This window comes from Cynoglossus semilaevis, chromosome 19, assembly GCF_000523025.1.
Source record: "Cynoglossus semilaevis isolate Cse_v1.0 chromosome 19, Cse_v1.0, whole genome shotgun sequence".
Classification (NCBI taxonomy): domain Eukaryota; kingdom Metazoa; phylum Chordata; class Actinopteri; order Pleuronectiformes; family Cynoglossidae; genus Cynoglossus; species Cynoglossus semilaevis.
Genome location: NC_024325.1, coordinates 6,245,877 through 6,267,138, shown reverse-complemented (window position 1 = coordinate 6,267,138; position 21,262 = coordinate 6,245,877). Strand labels below are relative to the sequence as shown.

The 21,262-nt window shown below is 39.6% G+C and overlaps 1 protein-coding gene and 3 non-coding genes across 5 annotated transcripts; all 4 read left to right on the top strand.

Moving 5' to 3' along the window:
- The first annotated feature begins 306 nt into the window (after positions 1-306).
- On the top strand, positions 307-447 carry LOC112488679 (U4 spliceosomal RNA). The gene has a single exon (XR_003053020.1). It is a non-coding gene; the product is annotated as a U4 spliceosomal RNA (small nuclear RNA).
- Positions 448-831: 384 nt separating this feature from the next.
- LOC112488677 (U4 spliceosomal RNA) lies at positions 832-972 on the top strand. The gene has a single exon (XR_003053018.1). It is a non-coding gene; the product is annotated as a U4 spliceosomal RNA (small nuclear RNA).
- Positions 973-1,233: 261 nt separating this feature from the next.
- LOC112488667 (U4 spliceosomal RNA) lies at positions 1,234-1,374 on the top strand. The gene has a single exon (XR_003053008.1). It is a non-coding gene; the product is annotated as a U4 spliceosomal RNA (small nuclear RNA).
- Positions 1,375-3,907: 2,533 nt separating this feature from the next.
- mntb (MAX network transcriptional repressor b) lies at positions 3,908-20,585 on the top strand. 2 transcript variants are annotated; one of them, XM_008332559.3, is made up of 6 exons: positions 3,908-5,627; positions 8,990-9,593; positions 9,675-9,716; positions 11,038-11,149; positions 16,239-16,431; positions 16,662-20,585. In XM_008332559.3, exons 1-6 carry the CDS (start codon positions 5,555-5,557, stop codon positions 17,477-17,479), a joined length of 1,842 nt encoding a protein of 613 aa, XP_008330781.1. In that variant the 5' UTR covers positions 3,908-5,554; the 3' UTR covers positions 17,480-20,585. The 2 variants fall into 2 exon arrangements, with proteins under 2 accessions (XP_008330781.1, XP_008330782.1); XM_008332560.3 differs by having other exon boundaries at positions 3,911-5,627; positions 8,990-9,581.
- Positions 20,586-21,262: the final 677 nt, after the last annotated feature.

Genomic DNA, 21,262 nt, shown 5'->3' with positions numbered 1-21,262 from the left:
AATTCTAGGGATGGCAGGTTATGTTGATTGGGACAGGAATTTTAAGAACTAAAACACTTAATAATGTTTTTTGTTTTAAAAAATTACCAGAAAAAAACTGATAATTAAGGCAATGCAGCAAAATTAGTTTGTTTGTTGGGTTACAAGCCAAGAGTTTGGTCTTTCAACCACCAGATCATTTCTGATGGTTCACTACTGGCTGAATTTTTTACAAAAGTACTCTGCGATATGTAACGGCCCAGAAGTACACCATACGTGCTGAGAATGTTACTACAGCCCTGTGCTTACTTTCACCCACTGTGGGACATTCTTGTGCACAGGCAATATCATAGTCTATGAAGTTTAACTGAGACGTGATCATTGCTGGTTGAAAACTTAACCCAATACCTCGCCTGGATGTCTTGAAAAACAGTCAGCTATGGCAATTTTTGTCGGTCTCTCAGGAGACTTTTTTTTTGATGTAAATGTAAACAAACTCAGCAAAACGCTCACATGTTCTAACTAAATTAACTGCTGTCTTTTTTTAAATTCTAGGGATGGCAGGTTATGTTGATTGGGACAGGAATTTTAAGAACTAAAACACTAAATAATGTTTTTTGTTTTAAAAATTAACAGAAATAAACTGATAATTAAGGCAATGCAGCAAAATTAGTTTGTTTGTTGGGTTACAAGCCAAGAGTTTGGTCTTTCAACCACCAGATCATTTCTGATGGTTCACTACTGGCTGAATTTTTTACAAAAGTACTCTGCGATATGTAACGGCCCAGAAGTACACCATACGTGCTGAGAATGTTACTACAGCCCTGTGCTTACTTTCACCCACTGTGGGACATTCTTGTGCACAGGCAATATCATAGTCTATGAAGTTTAACTGAGACGTGATCATTGCTGGTTGAAAACTTAACCCAATACCCTGCCTGGATGACTTGAAAAACAGTCAGCTATGGCAATTTTTGTCAATCTCTCAGGAGACTTTTATTTGTTGTAAATGTAAACAAACTCAGCTAAATGCTCATATGTTCTAACTAAATTATCTGTTGTCCTTTTTAAAAATTCTAGCATATCGTATGTACACCGGATTGGGTGTATATATTCACTGACCCGTGGTAGAAAGCCATTGATATGTAAGTGGACAATTCAAAAGTACTCTGCGATATGTAACGGCCCAGAAGTACACCATACGTGCTGAGAATGTTACTACAGCCCTGTGCTTACGTTCACCCACTGTGGGACATTCTTGTGCAGAGACAATATCATAGTTTATGAAGTTTAACTGAGACGTGATCATTGCTGGTTGAAAACTTAACCCAATACCCCGCCTGGATGACTTGAAAAACAGTCAGTTATGGCAATTTTTGTCAGTCTCTCAGGAGACTTGTTTGGCTGTAAAATGCAAAAATATTTTAATGTTGATCCAAATAATTCAGAGTTATGTTTGTGTTGTTACAGAGATTACATTTTAAATTGTTATTTGATGTTATGTGGGTATGCTTTTGTTTAGTTGTCTGTCATCAGCAGACCATTGTTGGTAGCTGGAAGCTGGTCTCTCAAGCCACTTCCTGTGTAAGTAATAGTCTTCTGTTGTTAATGTAGATAGCTTTCATCACCCCCTCTTTCCTACCATTGGTTGTCTATGGCAAGAATACAAGCATTCTCATCCTCAACAGATTTTCCTTTTGTTTTGTCCTTGAGCTCTCACCACTTGATTGGATTAAAGAAGATCGTCATTGAGGTTATACACAGACACACTTATACAAGACTTTTACTTTTAAACATTCAGAAAAATCAGATTTGATTAATAATCGTTCATAATATTTATGATGTATAGAAAAATGTAATAACTTATGCCCCTCAACCTTGAACCACAAGGGTTTAAAGAAAGCAGTAATAAAATGCATGCTCTATTGTAAAAGGAATCAGGGTGGTTACAGGCACAGCAACTTACCGAAAGCAAAAATACCATTATTGGTAGTCATGGGAAACATGATTTTCTTCAACTTAAATGTTAAAGGGGGTTACTTTGATCAATTATACAAGTTGTATGAGTTTTAAGCGAATTGTGCATGCTTTTTTTGTCTCTCGATTTGTGTAGTTGAAGCAGAGTGCTTTCACAGCTGATCCCGTTTGAAACACCAATAAGCTATCATTATGTGTCTGAAATGACCTGTCTAAACAAGTTGAACAGGGGCTGATCACATGTGAAAGCCTACTCCAGTCAGGAAACATTTTCCTCCGTGACCTGTCCAAGCAAGTTAAACAATGTCGAGCAGCATTTTACAGAGCATTTTATAAGATCTGGCGCTCTCTAGTGGCAGTACGGAAGTGAGGGCCAATGTTTCCACAGTCATCTTATTCGAGGAGACATCATTATTTGTGTAATGTGAAAAACACGATATAGTTGTTTATTAAAAACACTGTATGCCACACAAATGCATGTGGCCAGTCTTTATGTGTTTCTCTTATTGAATAACTAAATTAAGCATTTAATGAAGTAACAAATAAAAAACATTTACAATGTTCTTTCCAAACAAACAAACATGGCAACCCATTTGCTTACAACTAACAGTTTAATGCATACAGTGTGTATTCATTTTGGACTGCTTTTTTCATTATGAGTTACTCTCTTAAACTCAAAAAAATAACAAATTAAATACCGAAAATACCCAACTCATCTGTGGTATCATATACCAGTCTGTTCCAAGATAATTCAGCTATACTATCACACGGTACAGCATCTGTGTATAATTTCCTAGGGTACTTCTGAGACTCAAATGTGTCTGATGTCAATTTTCTGGAACTGACTGTGCCCATCATCTACTTTTGTTTTGGTTATAAAAAAATATGTTATCTTTGACATCTAGATCGGGACTGCATGAAGTGGGTTAGTGGACCAGACGTTGTCCCAGTTCAGGTGCTAGACACTGTGTATGTGTAACCTGTGACCAAAATGACACAATGTAAACCAGGTGTTCCCAAACTATTTTAATAAACCTAACATACCTAATATTATGGGGTACTTATAACTACATGTAGCTGTGTGGCACAATAAGATTACATTCTTACAGTATATGGTCCTTACCACACTATAGAAATGTTTTTTTTTAATATATATATCATTTTAATTGGTCACGATCTACCAGCACTCCGCTATTGTTAATTGGTCACGATCTACCAGCACTCCCTTTGCTATTATATTACATTATGTTGTTGAGTTTACGTCTAAAAGCTATTGCTTTATATATATACTTGGTCACTTAAAATATTCCTGCAATGCATCACTTCCCTTTTGTCTCTGATCCATACTAGTGATGCAGCAATTCCAACTAGGTCGGCTCATTCCTTCCCTAAATCCCTCTCATCATTATTTCCCCTCTGTATCCTTTCTTTACAACTGATGTACAGATGTCTTTAGATCATGTGCTCATCCTGTGCTTCATTTCTGGTCACGCTTCTGGTCTTTAACACACATAATGTTACAGCATCACAGCTCGTTGCAAACATCACACACGTGCACACACATATGAATTGATTCCTGGCTCAGAGACGGCAAAAGTGTCAGTAGATTTGTCCATACAGACCCAGCACATGGTGAGGTGAAGAAAGCCCTTATGTACGTACCTCAGATCTGCTGTATTCATTGGCTGAGAGGGTCTGATCTAATGGTGTGATGGAGAATGTATACGTTACCGTGGTGTCCAATCAAAGGCTGTTGCCATGCAGCCACGCAGTCAAAATGCAATACATTTTTCTTCTGTGTGAGAACAGAGACTCACACCAGTAAAACTAAGATATTATTAGTATTTTATTTCTCTCTATTTGTCAGAAATGAACAACTCTTATACATTTTAGCCTAGTAGTTACAGAAAATAACAAAAATCCCATTGCACATGTACCGATGTGCTTGACAGAAACACATTGGACACGGTAGTTGCAAATAAAAAAAATTACTGATTTTGGGGAGAAAGATTTTTTATTTGGCTAAAAAGTAAGAGGTAAAGCAGTAAGTTGAGATAAGTTGATTTACTCATTCTGTACCTATTCTTCTATTATACTATCTTCTCTGCAGTAATGTGGTGCACCTCAGCGTGTTTGCTATCCTGATAAAGCTGGAATATACAACATATATTTTATAGAATTAATCTGCATTCAATAAGGACCAGGTAAATTATTTTTACAAGTAGTAGATATAAGTAAATTAACACACCAAAAAAGTCCAGATCAGGGCATCTGTATGTTTGAGGGGGTTCCTTGAGATATAGATTATATATGTTATACATGAATTTGTTGATATGAATACCCATTGACCTGAAACTGGACCAACAACATTATAAAATGTGTTGGTTAACATATCCATACTTGTTTGTTATTTTAAACCCTAATAATATAAAGTACTTGTTAGCAAATTAGAGACGACTTGGAAATTCATGTAACATTTATGATGTGTTTTAAATGTTATTACAACTGTACAATGGATCCAATCAATTTTAGTAAGGAAATAATTATTTCTATTGCAATATAAAATATTGAAGATTAATATAAATATTTATGACAAACTGTTCTTTTCAACACCATGAAAAAAATAAACATTTCTAAACTATTAAAAATGTCACTATGTGTTTTCCTTCAATTCACACGCTGCTATGCTTTTTTTAACACGCTTTGTTTTTAGATCAGGAACAGTAAGTTGTAGCTTGTGCCTCAAAGAAACACGTTCGGAATATAAACAACACTCGACGTCCATATTTGGCTGGGCTACTTAGCAGTAGTCATTTTCATACTGTGCATTTCTCTTACTCACTCGCATACGTGCTCTGTAATACCCCGCCCATTACCATTTGATCGACAGCTCTGATCTGAAGACAGCAGGGTGGCCAGTCACGCTCTTGCCATGCAAATGAGCCGTGCTCAGGCCGGGCGGGTGCCCATGTGGACCAGCACCATGCCTTGTTGTTCTGATCTCTGATTGGTCCGTGGGCGCCTGACTGCTCTTCATGCGCTGCGGGCTAGGAACGTCAAAAAAACATGGAAAAGAAAATCGGAATAGGACTGCCAGAGTCCCAGTCTTTGCAACATTTTGCGACTGTGACGAGAAGAAAATGTATTACAAGAGATGAGAAAGAATCGCTTGGGGTAATTTAAATGAAATGTAATCGCAGAGAGCCTCTAGCCTTAACGGTAGTCGACACTAAAAACGCCGAGGAGCATGAGTGATTCCACTGCCTGATTTTGTCTGTTGCCGTAGTAACAGGGCGGCGCAGGAATCCGGGAGGGGCGGGTCGTAACGAGAACACGACTCGCCTTGTTGTGTGTATTCCCGTGCTCGCATCGCCATCTTGTTGCGATCCTATTTTTTACGTATGCGAGGATCTACTTTCCATTCTACCGGATTAGAAATTGCCCTCCTGTTTTTAAAGGGAAACACAGGACACGACCAGCTCAGACCTGCGACTGTGGAGCGTGCACACAGCGCTTCTTAGCGGACGCAATCTACCGCCTGCTGTTTTTCTTTCTGTCCGGGGCCACCGGGTTGCCTGCCGGGACGGTTTTACGCGCAATGAGCATCGATACACTTTTAGAGGCGGCCAGATACCTGGAATGGCAAGCCCAACAACAACTGATAGCACGTGGTGAGTGAAACAACGGAGTGGTGCATTGTGTTGAGCGGACGTGACACTTAAGTTTCCAGTGAATGTGTTCCACACACTGACTCCTGAGGAACCTTACACTGGGCTTGTATTTTCAACCGACCCGCCTGTAGAGAACGGAAGCGTTCGTAGTTTCTGGGTCTTTGCCAGAGAACAAAATGATCCCATTGCAAACCACGCTCAGTTAATGGATGTGGTATGAAATAATGCAGACGTGTGTTTTCAGAAGGCGGAAAGAGATAAAGTTGTTTCCCCAGAGCTACTTTGCGCGCTCTCGGTGTGTGTATGTGTGTGACAGTTTCAACACTCGGGTGACTCACCGTGCGTGTGCACGACCACGCGCGTGTGTAGTCTTTACGCGGACTAAAGCCAAGTCGTAATGAAGTAGAACATAATCGTTGAGATACTGGGTAAAGTTGAGATGAATATGCTCATAAAGTGGATTACGTTAGAGTCTATGATAGCTTGTAAGTAGTTGTTATTGAGGTTGTAAGTGGGTATATAGAAAATGTGATATACAACCAATTGTATTAGTAACTACAACTCTACACGGTGTTGCATGTTTTAAAGGCTGAAAACATTTGCCCCAGTTTTTGCCCGTCGAGAAGCACCAGGGCGGTGGCGGAGCGAAGCCTGCTCTTTACATAATACCGTGACATCGCTCAGCGGTCTTGTGACACACACTGGGGCGGGCACTCATGCGCTCTCCCCCGTCCTGTTTGTGCTCGCTTCAATATATGTTTGCATGCGTGAATGATTCGGTTTTTTGCAACTAAGTTTTCAAGTGATTTCCTTACAAAGTACGTTGACAGTCAGTCGATTATTAAGACGTGAAAAAGTGGGTCGAAATGAGGCTGCTTTTGTGTTTCTACCTTCAGATGACGTGTCAGACACCCCCTCCTTCCCTCTGTCTTTCTCGCCTCCGCCTTACTTTTACCCTACCGCGTGCTAGGCCCCGCCCACATCGGCCACGTGCGTGCCACCCCTGTCCCTCTTTCCTGGATACACACCTACGTGCACAGACAAACACGCACACACATCCTCGTCTCCGCCCTCCCCCATTCAGTCTGCTGACAGTGGCGGGTCGGGGCTGAAGGGGTGGAGGTGGAGGGGTAAGTAGGGCAAACCTCCCAGCTCTCTCCACCACCCTTACCCAGCCTCTCTCAACAGTGAAGTTATGTAATATACATTTGCGTGCATTTGACAATCTGGGGCATGGACCCTGTGTGTAACAAGAGATTATACTGTATTTAATCACTTTACTATTGTGTTAAGTTGTTTTTTAAATGTTATAATGATGTAGTACTACAGCAACAAGGCAGTTAAACATCCAGGTATGCAACAGTTACATCCTTATTATTTTAATAAATAATTTTTTATATAATCACTTGTAGACAATTAACCGTTCTTATGTAATGTTGGTGGTAAAGAGTGCAGCAGGCAGTTCTTTATAACAAAACAGAATGCAGTTGATAATGCTTCTGAAATGATGTGTAGCTGCCATTCAAATCCAAAGACCCACATCCCAAAGTAAACAAACAAGCACAATTTTAACATTATTTGAACCAAATGATATAAGATAATAAAGATACATTTGTTTTCCCCAAGCTACTTTCCACTTTCTCAGTGGCTGTACATTGCTTTTTGTTTGTGCTGTAAAACAATTAGTGGTTACTATGGTTACAAAGAGTAAATCTTTGTCATAGGTTCTATCATCGCTCATATCTATTGGGCTATCAGTGCTAATATTAGCATCTAAAGTATAAAACATTGTGTTTTCATGTGTGCCCATGTCTGTGTATGCACTTTGGTTTGCTAGTGTCTGTTGTCCAAAAGCGTACAAACCTAGACTCGGGCTTATGCCATTGTTGACCCAGTAACGCAAACACATCGATACACTCAGGTGGAATTTCTATTATAAGAAAGTTAAATGGTCTACAGCTTGCTTTTAGTTTGACTAGTAACTAGTGAAACCAAAAGTTAGATTAGACTAGTTACTAGTCTAATGTCAGACACTCTAGTCTAGTTACTAGTCTAATGTCAGACACTCTAGTCTAGTTATTAGTCTAATCTAACTTAATCTCTGTGTCATATAATTGCAATGTAAGGGACCATTCAGTTTGTCTCCTGAGTGCTTAATTAAAACAACACCAATGTAAGTGAAGTTGTGAAATAAATTCTCTGCCAGTATCATTTTGGCAGCAGCTTGGAAACTAGATGGGATTTTTTTTAAGATGCTGCTTTGTTGAGCAGAAAGTGCGTCACTGTGTGTTTGCAGCATCATGTGAGGCAATGTTACTCAATGTGCAGCCAGGCATGTTGGCCTGGCATGTGGCGATTCTGGTTTGTTTTGTGAAGGCTGTGCTGTGTGTTGGCGTTGTGTGTGTAGGTCTGAGGAATCCCTGAGACCTTCTGCTTCTAATGTTGCTGTTTCCAAGGTAACTGGGGGCTTTCCACATTGCTTTAAGTTCTCCTGGTGCAGCGAGCAGTAGCTACTCACTTATAACAAGTGTGCATGGATTTCCACATAGCATGTACACATTATTTTGTTACAGTGCAGTTTTTCTTTTTTTAGGATTTTATTGAATTTTGTTAATGAAAATACACTGCTCATTTTATATCTATATATAATGAAAATACACTGCTCATTTTATATGCAAATAATGTGTCAACTTAGAATAGCCCAGCTGAGTGGCTTTTAAACAATACTTCCCTGCTGTTGGTGAGGTTAGGTCTCTCATATATTGCAGGTAGAACAGAGCATGCTCATGCTGGACTGATCCAATCAAGGGGCAGACAGAGGGGAGTTTTCTCTGGTGAAAAATGATAAAGACTTTTTTTTTTTTTTTTTACCCCTACACTGCCCTCCTTAGTCTGTGTCTACTGGTGATGTCATGCTTTGTGTGTGCACAAAACAAACATTTTACGTGTATTGAAATAGTACAGATTTTTAACAGGCTATAAGGTTTTTGCTGTTTCCCAAAATCAGTCAATATCAGCATTTCTGTTGTCCTGTAGCTTTGACATAAAATGCAGTGCTACTTTACTGTTTTTTTTTTCAATCAGTTGTTCATTTGCTGCATAACATGCATTCAACTAGGGCTGCTTGATTATGGCAAAAATCATAATCACGATTATTTTTGACACATTGAAATCACGATTATTCAAAATGATCATTTATTGATTTGAGAAGTTGCATTTATTGAACTTTTAAACTATATTGAATGTTAACAAAACAATTTGTTGGTTTTTCTCTTACATTTAACCGAGGCCTATATAACCATGGTTATGACTTCTATTTTTGCTCACTTGTATGCATTATTCTGCCGGATTTTGTCTTGCAGAGGAAGAGCAACGCAAAGGAAAAGAACTCATCACCAGAGAGACAGAAACCAGACGTGTGGAACTTGTGACTGCATCCTCTCAGCCCGTCAGAACCAACCAAATTACGTGGGGCGATGAAACTCAACGTCAACAGCAGCTTCAACCTCCTGCCCCCCCACCACCCTCTCTCCCATCTCCCCAAGTCCCGATTGCTGTCATCCCGATGGTCCCTGTTGTCACTGCCACTCCCTCCGTCCCACCCATTCCTCTTACAACGCCAATTGCTGCGGTGGCCACATCTCTCAACAGCTCTCCAACAGCCAAGAACACTTCCACTCCTCCGCAGCAGCTACAGCAGCAGCTACAGCAGCAGCCGGCCTCTTGTCACCTGTTGTGTGCCCCACAGATAAAAGTAGAAACAAGTCAGCAGCTAATGGGTGCAAAGCCACAGCCTCAGGTTCAAATTCAGTACCCGACATCTATCAGCACCAATGGTTCTGGCCCTCACCAGACACTGGTCACTCATCACTCCCCACCCACAACTCAGGCTCGGCCGAATGGAGTGACAGTGGAAGACATGAGAGCGCTGGAAGGGAAGAGAAGACCAGGAGGGTCAGTTTATTTGTGCGTTTGTTTGTCATACACACATGATGATTCTGTGCAGTAGGTTATGTTGTTTACAATAATTTATGTCTTTCTTTTCAGAGCCGGCACCAGAGAAGTTCATAATAAACTGGAAAAGAACAGGTTTGTTAGTTTGTAAAAATAATTATGAAGTTGCTTTTAATATTGAACAGGGTTCAAAAATCGTCACATCGAGGGCAACTGGACAAAGTAGGTTCCTTGAAGAGGTTTCAACTCTTATCTAAGATCTCTTGGATGAGAGGTGAAACGTCTTCAAGAAACCTGCTCTGTCCAGTTGCCCTCGACGTAACTATTTTTGGATAGGATGACCTGGATGACTGAGAACCTACACAGACATTGAACAGGGTTCCATGTAAGTGTCTGTCCTTGTAACACACAGTAGCCACCCCAGGCTTCTTTTTTATAAATCTCTATATAAATACAAACAGAATTGAACATTCCATGTTGTTGTTCACCAAGAGTTCTGAAAAGCAACACAAACTGTACCTGTATGTTTTATGATGTCGGCCGAAGTTTAAGATGTTAACTGTCCAGCTCAAGCCTTTTGTTTCCTTGTCTGATAACAAGGTGCTGTCATGCATCATCATCTGTTCTTGAAAAAGTAGCATTGCTCAGAAGTCATGTTGAAAATATGTATCAGACTGTTTGTCATTCCCCAACCCGACTGATCTAAGTGTTGGAGTCTAAATTATTTTGTTCCTTAGTTCTTTGTTTACCGTGTGCATCACTCACTAAGCCAGTGTTTTACAACCTTAGGGCCATGGAATTCAAATAGGGTCTCCTTAAATGTAATTGATAAAAAAAATATTATTTTAAAATGATGATTAAAAACTGTACACACTCTTAAACAACTGTACTAGGGTTCAAATAAAATGCACTGGCACTGGAAAATATACCATCACTAATCTGTCTACTCTGTATAACAAATATGATCAAAACCAATTCTAGAAATAAATATGTCTCTGCGCTTGCCAGAAATGTGTGTTGTCAAAATAGGGCCAGAAGCCAAAAAAGGTTGGAGATCACTGCTGTTAGACAAAGTAAACCTCTGCTCATAGAAGTAGCACATAAATGACAACAAATATTTCTGGTTCCAAAGCAATGAGTGGTTGTTTTTAGTGTATATCTTGGTTTGTAATACCACAGTGTTCTGAGCATAAACGTCTAATACTGAGCTGCACTTTTGCTTTCAGTTTCAGTTTTAAAGAACGTAGCTGCTTGAGTGTTTTTTGTACTTTCTCTTTCTCCCTAAATTAGTGTTAATGTTTCTACAGGACCGATATGGTCCAAAGATCACATCAAGACATTTTCCCCTGAGTAATAGAAACAGAAAAAGATAGCAAAGACCCACATTTAACACAAGGAATACACACGTAAAGTAAAACCAAATTCAGTAACTGATTTACTTCCCTTGCGTTTCCAGGCGAGCACATCTGAAAGAGAGTTTTGAGACACTAAAGAAGAACGTTCCTAATGTTGATGAGAAAAAGACCTCCAACCTCAGTGTCCTCCGTAGTGCTTTGCGCTACATACAGGTAGGGGTGCATATTTTTGAGATTTCCTACCAACTTTGAACAATGCTTGGCATTCATGTGCTTGTTATTGACTTGTGACTGTGATGTGGCATCTGCTGATCATCAGCGAATAGCCTATAAAAAGGGGTAGAAGGCCCCACAGTCAAATGACTGAGACTTAACAGTCTTTTTATGTTTGCTTTGATGGTATTTGCCGTTCTTATCTAGTTTGAGAAAAAGCATAATCACATAGAAAAATATGACAGATTCCTGAACTGCGTCAGAAACAAGTTAGGATCAAAGCATCAGGAAGTTAATCAAATGTGGAGATTAGGTGTCAGTCTTGCAGTAATTCACCTGCAAGCAGCAGGTGCAAGCAGATACTGTAACCCTGGCAAGGTAGATGAAGTAAAACCTTTATTCCACCAAGAATTAAAGTATTGTGTGGTGTATTTTTAGGTGATTTCGATATGCACAAGTATCTTACACTAATCCTTAGGTGACATTTCTTAAAATTAAAAACCCACAACTGTAGTTGTCCCCTTGATCCGGGACTGATCTGCTCTCAGTTGGATAGCACTCTCTACGTTGCAGTTGTCACATGGGACAAAGCTACATTTCTATGTCATGTTTGGTCATGTTTATGTCCTCAGGACACATGGATAGCAGTCCACTCAGCTGATCATGTGAACTACTGCAGGTTTACTCTAAATTGAACTTAGTTTTCAAACAGCACTCAGCCTGTATTGATATATTTATGGTGTCTGACACACTCTTTTATTTCAGGTATCTTGCTTTTTTTCTGTAGGTTATAGAACAAGATTCTTCTCGTTTTTCCTTTACTATATGTCACACACTCCAGTACAACAGCATCCATTATTGTATAAAGTATCAATTATTGTACCTATAAGAAGAGAACCCTAAACCTTTATAAAGAAAATAATGAAATATTAAAGCATGATCTGTTTATGCAAATACATTTCTGCACCTGCAGAGTACAACAGTTCTTAAAAATATATATTTGTATAATAATAATTATATAGTTGTAGTGGTGCATGAGTATGTTTAAGGCTGTTGGGAAATTTCCTCAAAAATTGAATACATTTCAAAAGAAAGGCAACTGTTGCAAGTTGTTGATCTCAGTATTATTTGTCGCAGTTACGTTTTTGCTACATTTTTGGTTTTTTTTATATACTAAAAGCTGACAGAGACATGAACAGACACGGGGACAAAAGGACATTTTGACACACTGCATTGTAAATACTGAAGTATTTTTTTAAACCAGCTAGTATTGTATGTTCTCAAGTAAAAATAGTCTAATGCTTAAATTATAATAACTTTGTTATATTTTTTTACCCATATAAATATCAAACATTTTGTGTTATAGTGCATACATGAAGCATTTTTGAAGAATAAAAATATGTTGGATTCAGACCTTTCATAAAACACCTTGTGACATTTGCAAAAAATTAAAAATTAAAAAAATAAATATATATATAGGTGTTAATAAAAACAATTTTGCATTTAGGGCAGCGTGGTAACAGGTTGGTTTTGATTATAGATGAATGTCTTGACCCACTTCCTTTTCCCCCATTTCCTGTCCCCCTGCCTCCCCTTAAATAAACCTGCAACCTCACTCCCTCTCTCTGAGCCATGTGAGTTGTGAGCACATGGCTAGTGCGGAGCCTGGTGACGTCACTGCAGCTCAACCACTCGTCTTTTCTCCGCATCTCTACACTGTAGGGAGGGAGAGAGGGGAACGGAAGGCAACAGCTACACAGCAGGACAGACAATAGCAGTGCTGCAGCGTTGTTGTGGTGGAGGACTTAGAGCGTCTTGATCTGTGAATAAGTGTAAAATGAAAAGCGAGGTATTAAAAGGAAGATCTGTCAATTATTCAAATTGATTTATTATTCATTTAAACATGTCATTTAACAGCAAGTACACACTGAGTGTGTATCACAGTTTGCCACAGGACTTAAATTGTTTTAGTATTAGTTCACTTCTAAAGATCTGTTGTGCCAGCACTGCACAACAGCAGCCAAACGGAAAGTTATTCAGAAAGCAAATCATGCAGTTGCACCGTGGACAACAAAATTTAAATAACCAGAAGTTCACTTATTTCTTAAATACATCAGTTATGCATGACAGCAAGTAGTGTCTTTAAGGTAAACCAACATAATCAAACATTATGAAAGCATTTAAAAAGACAATAATCTTGGCCAAATGTCTGTACCGCTGGGTTTATGGTTGAAAGTAGAAGGACATAGTTTTGTCACTACTTTTTTTAGGCGAGTGCAGCTCTACATGGAGTGGGTGCTTGTTACCCACCACACGACTCCTCCATAAACTAACATAGTACACTAAAACTAACTTAATAAACTGAATGTAATTACATAAATTATTATTATTATTTTTTCTGCAAATCTTGCGAATTTTTTTTTTTTTTTTTCTGCAAATCTTGCACGAATTGACATTTCTTTAAGAACATTTCCATCAGCCAGTGTATGAAAATAAATGACTGGACAACTCTCCCTCCCCCAAACACACAGCCCTTTCTTTCTGCGCCCTGTCCTTTTATTTTCTCCATCCCAGTCCATCTTACCCCGTGTTACCCTGTTGTCACTTGTCTTAAGAACACTTGGTAACCATAGCAACAGGCAGCAGGTTGCCCAGGACATTGGAGTCACTCTTTCGCCCGCTGCTTGCCTGAGGATGTCTGATATAAAGACAGAGATAATCAAATCCTGTTTCTGATACTGTTCTTTTTTTCCTGTGATAATGTATGATGGAGTATCTGCCGTGAGCTTCAGGGCTTCACGTATTACCTGCGTTATTATTGCAGATGCTTCACTTCTGTGGTCAGATGCTCGTTTGTTTGAGCAGAGACACCTGGCTGGTCAAGTCCTGTCACTCCAGTGTGATTCTTAACCTATTTCATCAGGGAATACGTACTGAAACAAAGAGGATAAAGGAGGCATTGATGGAGACGTGGGGGTAGAGGGATGAATAAGAAGGGGGGAAGGGTATCCAAGGAGAGGTGGATGGGGGTGTTGAAATAGAGGGAGATGGAATGGATAAAGAGGAAGAGGCGGAGTGGGAGTGATGTGGTGCACCCTACTGGCAAATGTCCCATGACATCACTCTTCAAATATAAATACTCCCATGCAGTCCTCACCTAATTTGACCCCCTTATATTTTTTAACAAATTGCTTTTCAAACCTGCAAGCCCTCACAGATGAGGTTGCCTAGGAAACGACTATGGGTGGGAACTGTTTCCTTGGTGATTTGCTGCAGGAATAATCGTGTCTGGGTTTTGTGTGGGAAGACCTTGAGATGATGTTTAGAGATGTTCGCAGGTCCCTGCGCTGGCGGCTTGTGTCCATTGGGTGTACGTGTCTCAGTGTTGTCTGAGTTTAGGCAGTTTTGTCACTTTGAAACATTTAAGGAAAATGCTTGAAAATTACATCAGTTAAGTAGTGTCACAATTTCTTTTGTGAATGGAGTTACAATTATAACACATGTATTTGTGAAAACTGATATCAATCAAAATGCAGCTGCGTTTTGTTCTTCTAACATTAATGTCAGTGTATCGTGTTTGTCAGGACGTCCACCACTTTAAAAACCAAACTTGTCTTTTTTTAGGGAAGTGTATTGGCAAGAATTCTGCGGATAAGAGTGGAGGTTACTGTACCTATAACAGATTCACATACTGAGGCATGAAGCTGTCACGTGTCTGAGGAGTAAACAGCTCTGTTCATACAGCGTGATCATGTGTTCCTGATGGCTAATTTTCTGCTTTCTCGTGTTGCAGTCATTAATTTCTCTGCCTGTCTGGTTACCGTTTGCCCTCATTGATCACCGGCCCCGTCAAACCTCACCTCTCCGTCCTCTGCCCTCCTTTACTGGACCATTTTGTGTAACTCTGCTGTTAAGCCCCCTCTGTAATAATCTGTGGTAATGTTCTTAGTCGTGCTGTTTGGTGTTCGTGCGTCAGCTGACCTACACAAAACTGGGTCACAGAGACAACGTGCTGAGGCTGGGAAGGCAGTGCACCCCCTTCTTTAAATAATTCTTTCAAGTTTCTCTTCATCGTCTCCTACTGTTTTTTCGTCCTGGCTGCCTAATCTGCCAACATCCGTGATTGGTTATTACTGATGTGCTTACAGCAGGACGAGGCCAGTAATTTTCATACCTTCATTCACACACACGTCTAGTCTCCTGCCATCAGAAATGTTGATGATAATTATACCAATAATAAATTAGTCTGATTGTTGTGAAGAGAAGGAAACAGGAAGTTCTAAATATTTTTAGAATACAGGAGGTGTAGCTGTAAGTGATACTGACAAAAGTATAGTTTGAACAGAGACTGGAGTGTTGTCTATGAATGTTAAAAATTCACTGGACCAGTCACCTCTATTGTATATGTAGTAAATGTTATTTTTATTCTGAAGAATGAAAACGATGCAAAAATCTCTTTATATTCATTTTATTTTATTTTATTTTTTTTTGCAACATGCAGTATTTTATCATGGGTGTTTGTGGACTTCCTGCTGCAGTTATTTTAATAAACAACACATCCTCTGTGTATTCAGTGTTAGTCATCCTGGTGTTTTTTCTAGTAGCTGTAGTGTAGCATTAATGGGTAATGCCTGGACAAAACTCAAAACCAGTTTTTAGCTTCAGTTTTTTTAATGGAAACTGTACATACAGGAAATACATACAGTGGTTTTTACTGAGTCTCAGGGAGGATTGTTTGAATGCAACATTACACTGTGACAAAGTAATCTGGGTCGCTCTGTCTCATGGTAGCATAGAGTTTTAGTTTCATGTTAAACAAATAGATTTATTTTTCTACTGTTTAGAACAAAAAAAATAGTTCCTCCTTTTCCTTTACTTTAATAAAGAAAGTAGTAATTTAATATTTAACATATTTTATTATTTTTATTGTATTAAAATAAGAGTATGCACTTTTCCAGAAATTAAATAGGACTACAAAGTACACAAAGTAGTCACTTTTAGATGTAAACACTTTTGCTTCTTTGTCATTCGTATAAAAATATAATCACCAATTGTAATCTTTTTGTCCTGTGTCTGTTTTCCTTGGTAGACTCTGAAGCGCAAGGAAAAGGAGTACGAGCATGAGATGGAGCGTTTGGCCAGAGAGAAAATCGCCACACAGCAGCGATTGGCTGAGCTGAAGAACGAGCTCAGCCAGTGCATGGACGTCATTGAGATCGACAGAGTCCTGCGACAGACCATCCAGCCAGAGGATGACCAGGCCTCTACGTCCACTGCCTCAGGTTAAATGCTGCTGTGGCTTAATGAAAAAGTCACTTTCAATTTGGCACTTTGGGGTTTTCTTATTGTTGTTTTGTCCAAATTATTTTGCTCTTTAATGTCACTGATGTAACTTTTAAAAAAATGTCAGCGTCATCGCAGGTTTAACAGTTTGATCTTTACATGTAAATGACATGATAATGTTTTGCTGCATCATATCATAATGACTGACAGTTTTCTTCTCGCTCTGCAGAAGGAGAAGACAATTTTGAGCAAGACATTGACGAGGAAGCCCCAGTTCCACCTGCACCTCCACCCCAGACTAAACCAAAACCTCTAATCTTAGAAGCCAAGCCACTCCTCACCCCTCACCTGTCAATCAAACACAACCCTATACCCATCACAGGAGTCTTGACCAAATCCTCTCCCACGGGTCATCCTCCCCCTCAGGCCATCGCTCCTGCTCCGGTCCCGGGTCCACCACATCCACCGCCGCCCCATCACATTCAGGCCTCAGCCGTGCAGGTTCAGCCCACTGTCATCGCCCACGCCGCCGTCTCCCACCCGTCTGTCATCCAAGCTGTCAATCATGCACTTCCAGCCACTCACAAACACCTAACACACATCGCTCCATCGCCTGGCCCCAACTCCTCCACCCCTCAGTCAATAACAGCAGCTCCAGCTGGCACGGCCACTCACCAGCAGATAGCCGCACAGCCCATCGGACACATCACGGTCCATCCTGTGGCCCACCTGGGAGCTCCGCTTCCATCCCACATCCCTACTCTTTACCCCCAGACCGTCTCTGTGTCCCAGCCCACCATGGTGGGCCACATCACTCACACATTCACCCATCACACGCTGCCGCATGTTCAGGCTAACCCTCAAGCTAACACTAATGGAGCCCAGGTGAACAGTGCCACTGTAGTGAGTCAGGGAAGCCCGTCGTTAGGGAAACCCACAGCAGTCCTGGCTCCGCACCCTCAGCTGGTTGGACAGACGACCGTCCTTAACCCTGTCACCATGGTTACCGTTCCAACCTTTCCTGTCAGTACACTCAAACTGGCCTGAAGGTGACAAAAGAGACTGAAGGAGCGAAACACGACAACTGTTGGATGTCTCTGCATTTTTCACACTCAATCATCAACGTCAGCGAAACTCTGACAAAAACATCACCTGATTTTTGGGCAACATGTGACAAATATCTGTCCGGATATTTGGGACACAGCTCTCACAATCTGTGAACAATAGGCAAGAGTCAGTCGGTCCGGCCATTGTTGATGAAAATAAGACTGTGACATCTGTCTCTCTTACAACGACAGGAATTCTGTTTTACCTTCCTTTCTGGCCTTCTCCTTTCCTCCTTTCCTTCCTTCCTCTCCTAACCTTCTACAACCAGAAGCACTAACATATAAGCTCAGTTCACACTCAGGCATCAAGGATTTACCTTAAATAGCAGTTCACTCAACTGAGAGAATACAAAGAAGAGACTAATGTGTCTATGGGCTGTGGCAGTAATTCGTTACACGTTACCCGCGTTATATATTAACATAGTGTCTGTGTCATGTGAGACGTTGTGGAATCATATGACTGATGTGTTTGAGAGCAGGAGGGTGAGACTGACCATAATCTTAGAAACATTGTTTTTCTTTTATGACTTTCCCCACAGTAATAGTTTTATCTCACTGTTATTGGTGATCATTTTGGATGCATGTGAGTTCAGTCCTGCTGCATTATTTGCCTTCTGGGACTGTAACTCTGGCTGTCAAAGTCGAATCAGTGGACAAGAGACCTCTCATAGCAATCATTTAAATTTGAGTGTCAGCGTCTTCTTGGTTACTGCAGTAAAGGAGAAACCAAGTGAGCAGATAGTGGCGAATGAAGTAGTTTATTCTGTTAAATAACTATAGCAACCACCTGATGTGGTTTGACCTGAAAGTAAATTCAATCTGAAGTGTTCTGCTACTTTTTTATTTCTGTGAAAAGTGACCTGTATATTATTATTATTATTATTATGAATGTTTAAATTTTGGTCAAAAACCCCTTTCTTCCACACAAACATTTCATGTTTTCATCTTTGAGATCAGTGATTTTCTACTGGACACCACAAACCCAACTCAATGAATCACAGCAGAATGGAACAGGACAACGATGCCCTCTGCTGCATAGATGAAGCCATTGTAAAAGCTGACAGCTAAATTTGTGGATGTTAAAAAACTTCAACCATATTGCCCACAATTTATTTATTAGCTTAACAGCAGATTTGAAAGCTATGTTCTGTAGAAGTTTTTTTAGATTATCAGTTACAATAGCAGGTATTTTCTTGTCAGCTGATCCTACTCTTCACCTTTGGCTCACTACTACTACTTAAACAGAATTGAATACTAATGGGTTTTTTTGTTTTGTTTTTTGGATGGAAGCTGTTACATCCTTACCTTTAAAGCCACATCTTTCTCAGAGATTGGTTTGAATTGCTGCACATTGAATCCACTGTGAGAAATCATACACTGACAGGCCTTAAAGATTACTGTGGTCTCAATAAGTGATTGAGAAACCAATCACAGTTATTAAAAACCCCTCCCAGCATCAGTTTTGTTGTATCAATGAGCTGAAGCCTTGGTACAGTCCATTCACATGTTGTCAAGACGCCTCCATCAACTTGGGTTAGTCCAAAAATGTTCAAGTCTCTCGGTCAGTGACGACTGCTCTCAAATCATCCAGTATCTCTTTGGTGAGTTCCCCCTGATACAATGTAAGGCAATACAAAAAATACTCCTTTATGTTTTAGTGTTTTAGCTCCCTCTACTGCCTCACCTTGGATTAGAGACTGATGTCAAAACAACACAAACCTGCACAAGACCCAATCTAAAGAGGTAAAGACAAAGATGGCACTTTTAGTTAAAAGTAAAATATTATCTTGGCATATCAACCTGACGGATGTTTTGTACTGAATGGTACATCAAGTACAGTTCAGATCAACAGCTGAGCAAATGATTTCTTTTTATCTTCAGTCAGGGTTTTTGTTGGTGTGAAAAATGGCACAAAACTAATCCATAAGTCAGACCTAGAATTATTCCACGCGAGGCTCAGTTTGCATTTGTTTGATTTTATGTTAGCAATATTATTCCAGAAGAAAAAAATCCACTTCAGAAATTTTACTACACGATGCGTTGTGTGGTACACGTGTCTTTGTGCAGCACAGAACCTTAGTCCACCTGCCAGCCTAAAGATTCTAGTCTCAGGTCTGTGTGCGTATGTGTGTGTGTGTGAGAGAGAGAGAGTGTGAGTGTGTGGTCATGTGCAGATTTGCTCTGCTCTCCGCCTCTTCCGCTGTTTTCTCTGTGTTACGTCCATATATGTGAGTGTACTCGGTGTTTAATACTCTGTACTATAGTTAATCCTACTGTACCTTGTAGCATGGCTGTGTGATTTGGTTTGCCCTGTGCATGACAGTGTGAGAGCGGGTGTGATCAGCAGTTCATTTGGTTTCCTAACACACAGGTGAATTATGGTGTGTGCCTATACTCAGTTTTCCTGAACACTGTGACAACTCTGGCAAAACAAATACACGTCGAGCGAATGAATGGAGGAGACAAAATACTATCAATCGTAACTGTTTATACCTTTACTTTTGTGAGTTGTGATTGAGGATTTGAGTGAAAAAGGAAAAAAAAAACAACAACAAAAAGATGTTGCTCTTTTCTTAATAATATAATGTCTAATATTCAATTTGAGTTTTGTAATATTTGTACGTATGTATGAAGTTTTTGTAAATCTGTGATTGTATGCACGTTTTGGTATATACGAGTGTATGTATCTTAAATCTGAATGCTTGTTTATTTGGGTTTTTGCATGTAGACTGGCGTTTAGTTTTCTTTGTCATGAACATGTTTTTGTTATTACGTTTATTTCTGGGACCATGTACAATACTGTATAACGTGGGCAGGATCTTGGACCTCATGTTACATTGATATTATATATGAATATATAAGAACATGTTTTCCCTATGGAGAAAGTTTTAAGTTATATACGCCTGTACACTTTGGGCTGCCTTTTAGATCTAATTGTCCACTGTTTAAGATAACAATAATAATAACAATGGAAAAAATCATATTAATGAAGAATAATGCTGATGGAATAATAAAGATTCTTAATAAATCTTATTACATTTACAACACACGGTGCCTCTATATTTAATGTGTGAAAATAAAGAATCCCAAACCTTTTCTTTTTTTTATTATTACAGCGTTATCAGGAAGAAGCCTGAATATACAAAAAAGAAAGCACGTGATGAGAAAATGCAGTTCTCACTAGTGGCCACTAGAGGGCGGCGTTGTGGCATTTATTCACTCGATTGTAGCTCGTTACAGTGTTTGGGTAAGAAAAAAACACGAAATAAAAATAATACATGGAAGTCATATTAAAGTATATTATATTAAATTTATATTGTATATATTTTATAGGGGATTCAAATGACACATAATTGGACAGCGATGTAATTATTTTTAAATACACCTCTTTTATGTATGTTATTGACAGTTGTTACAAAAGACACACACATGAATCACAGATAGGGGGCGTTTGAACCAGTGTGACATAATCATTGTGACTGATGGCACAAAAGGAAGAAATGTAGGGTCTATACTTTCACATTCAAACACATTGTAGAAAAATTTTGACGCAAATGAAAAACATTACAATTATAATTATGGAAATGAATAGCCTTGAAAAACAAAATAACTTCAATTGTCGTTGTCAGTGGATGTGATCCTTACTTGCTTGATTTTCCTGTAGCAGCAGGCTCCTGACCATCCTGTCGAAGTCTAATCAGGTCCAGCTGAAAACCATCAGACA

Coding starts and splice junctions, on each gene's coding strand:
- mntb (XM_008332559.3), top strand. CDS start 5,555: ATGAGCATCGATACACTTTTAGAGGCGGCCAGATACCTGGAATGGCAA. Junction 9,594..9,674: donor CCAGGAGGGTCAGTTTATTT/GTGCGTTTGTTT, acceptor CTTTCTTTTCAG/AGCCGGCACCAGAGAAGTTC. Junction 16,432..16,661: donor CTCTACGTCCACTGCCTCAG/GTTAAATGCTGC, acceptor CTCGCTCTGCAG/AAGGAGAAGACAATTTTGAG.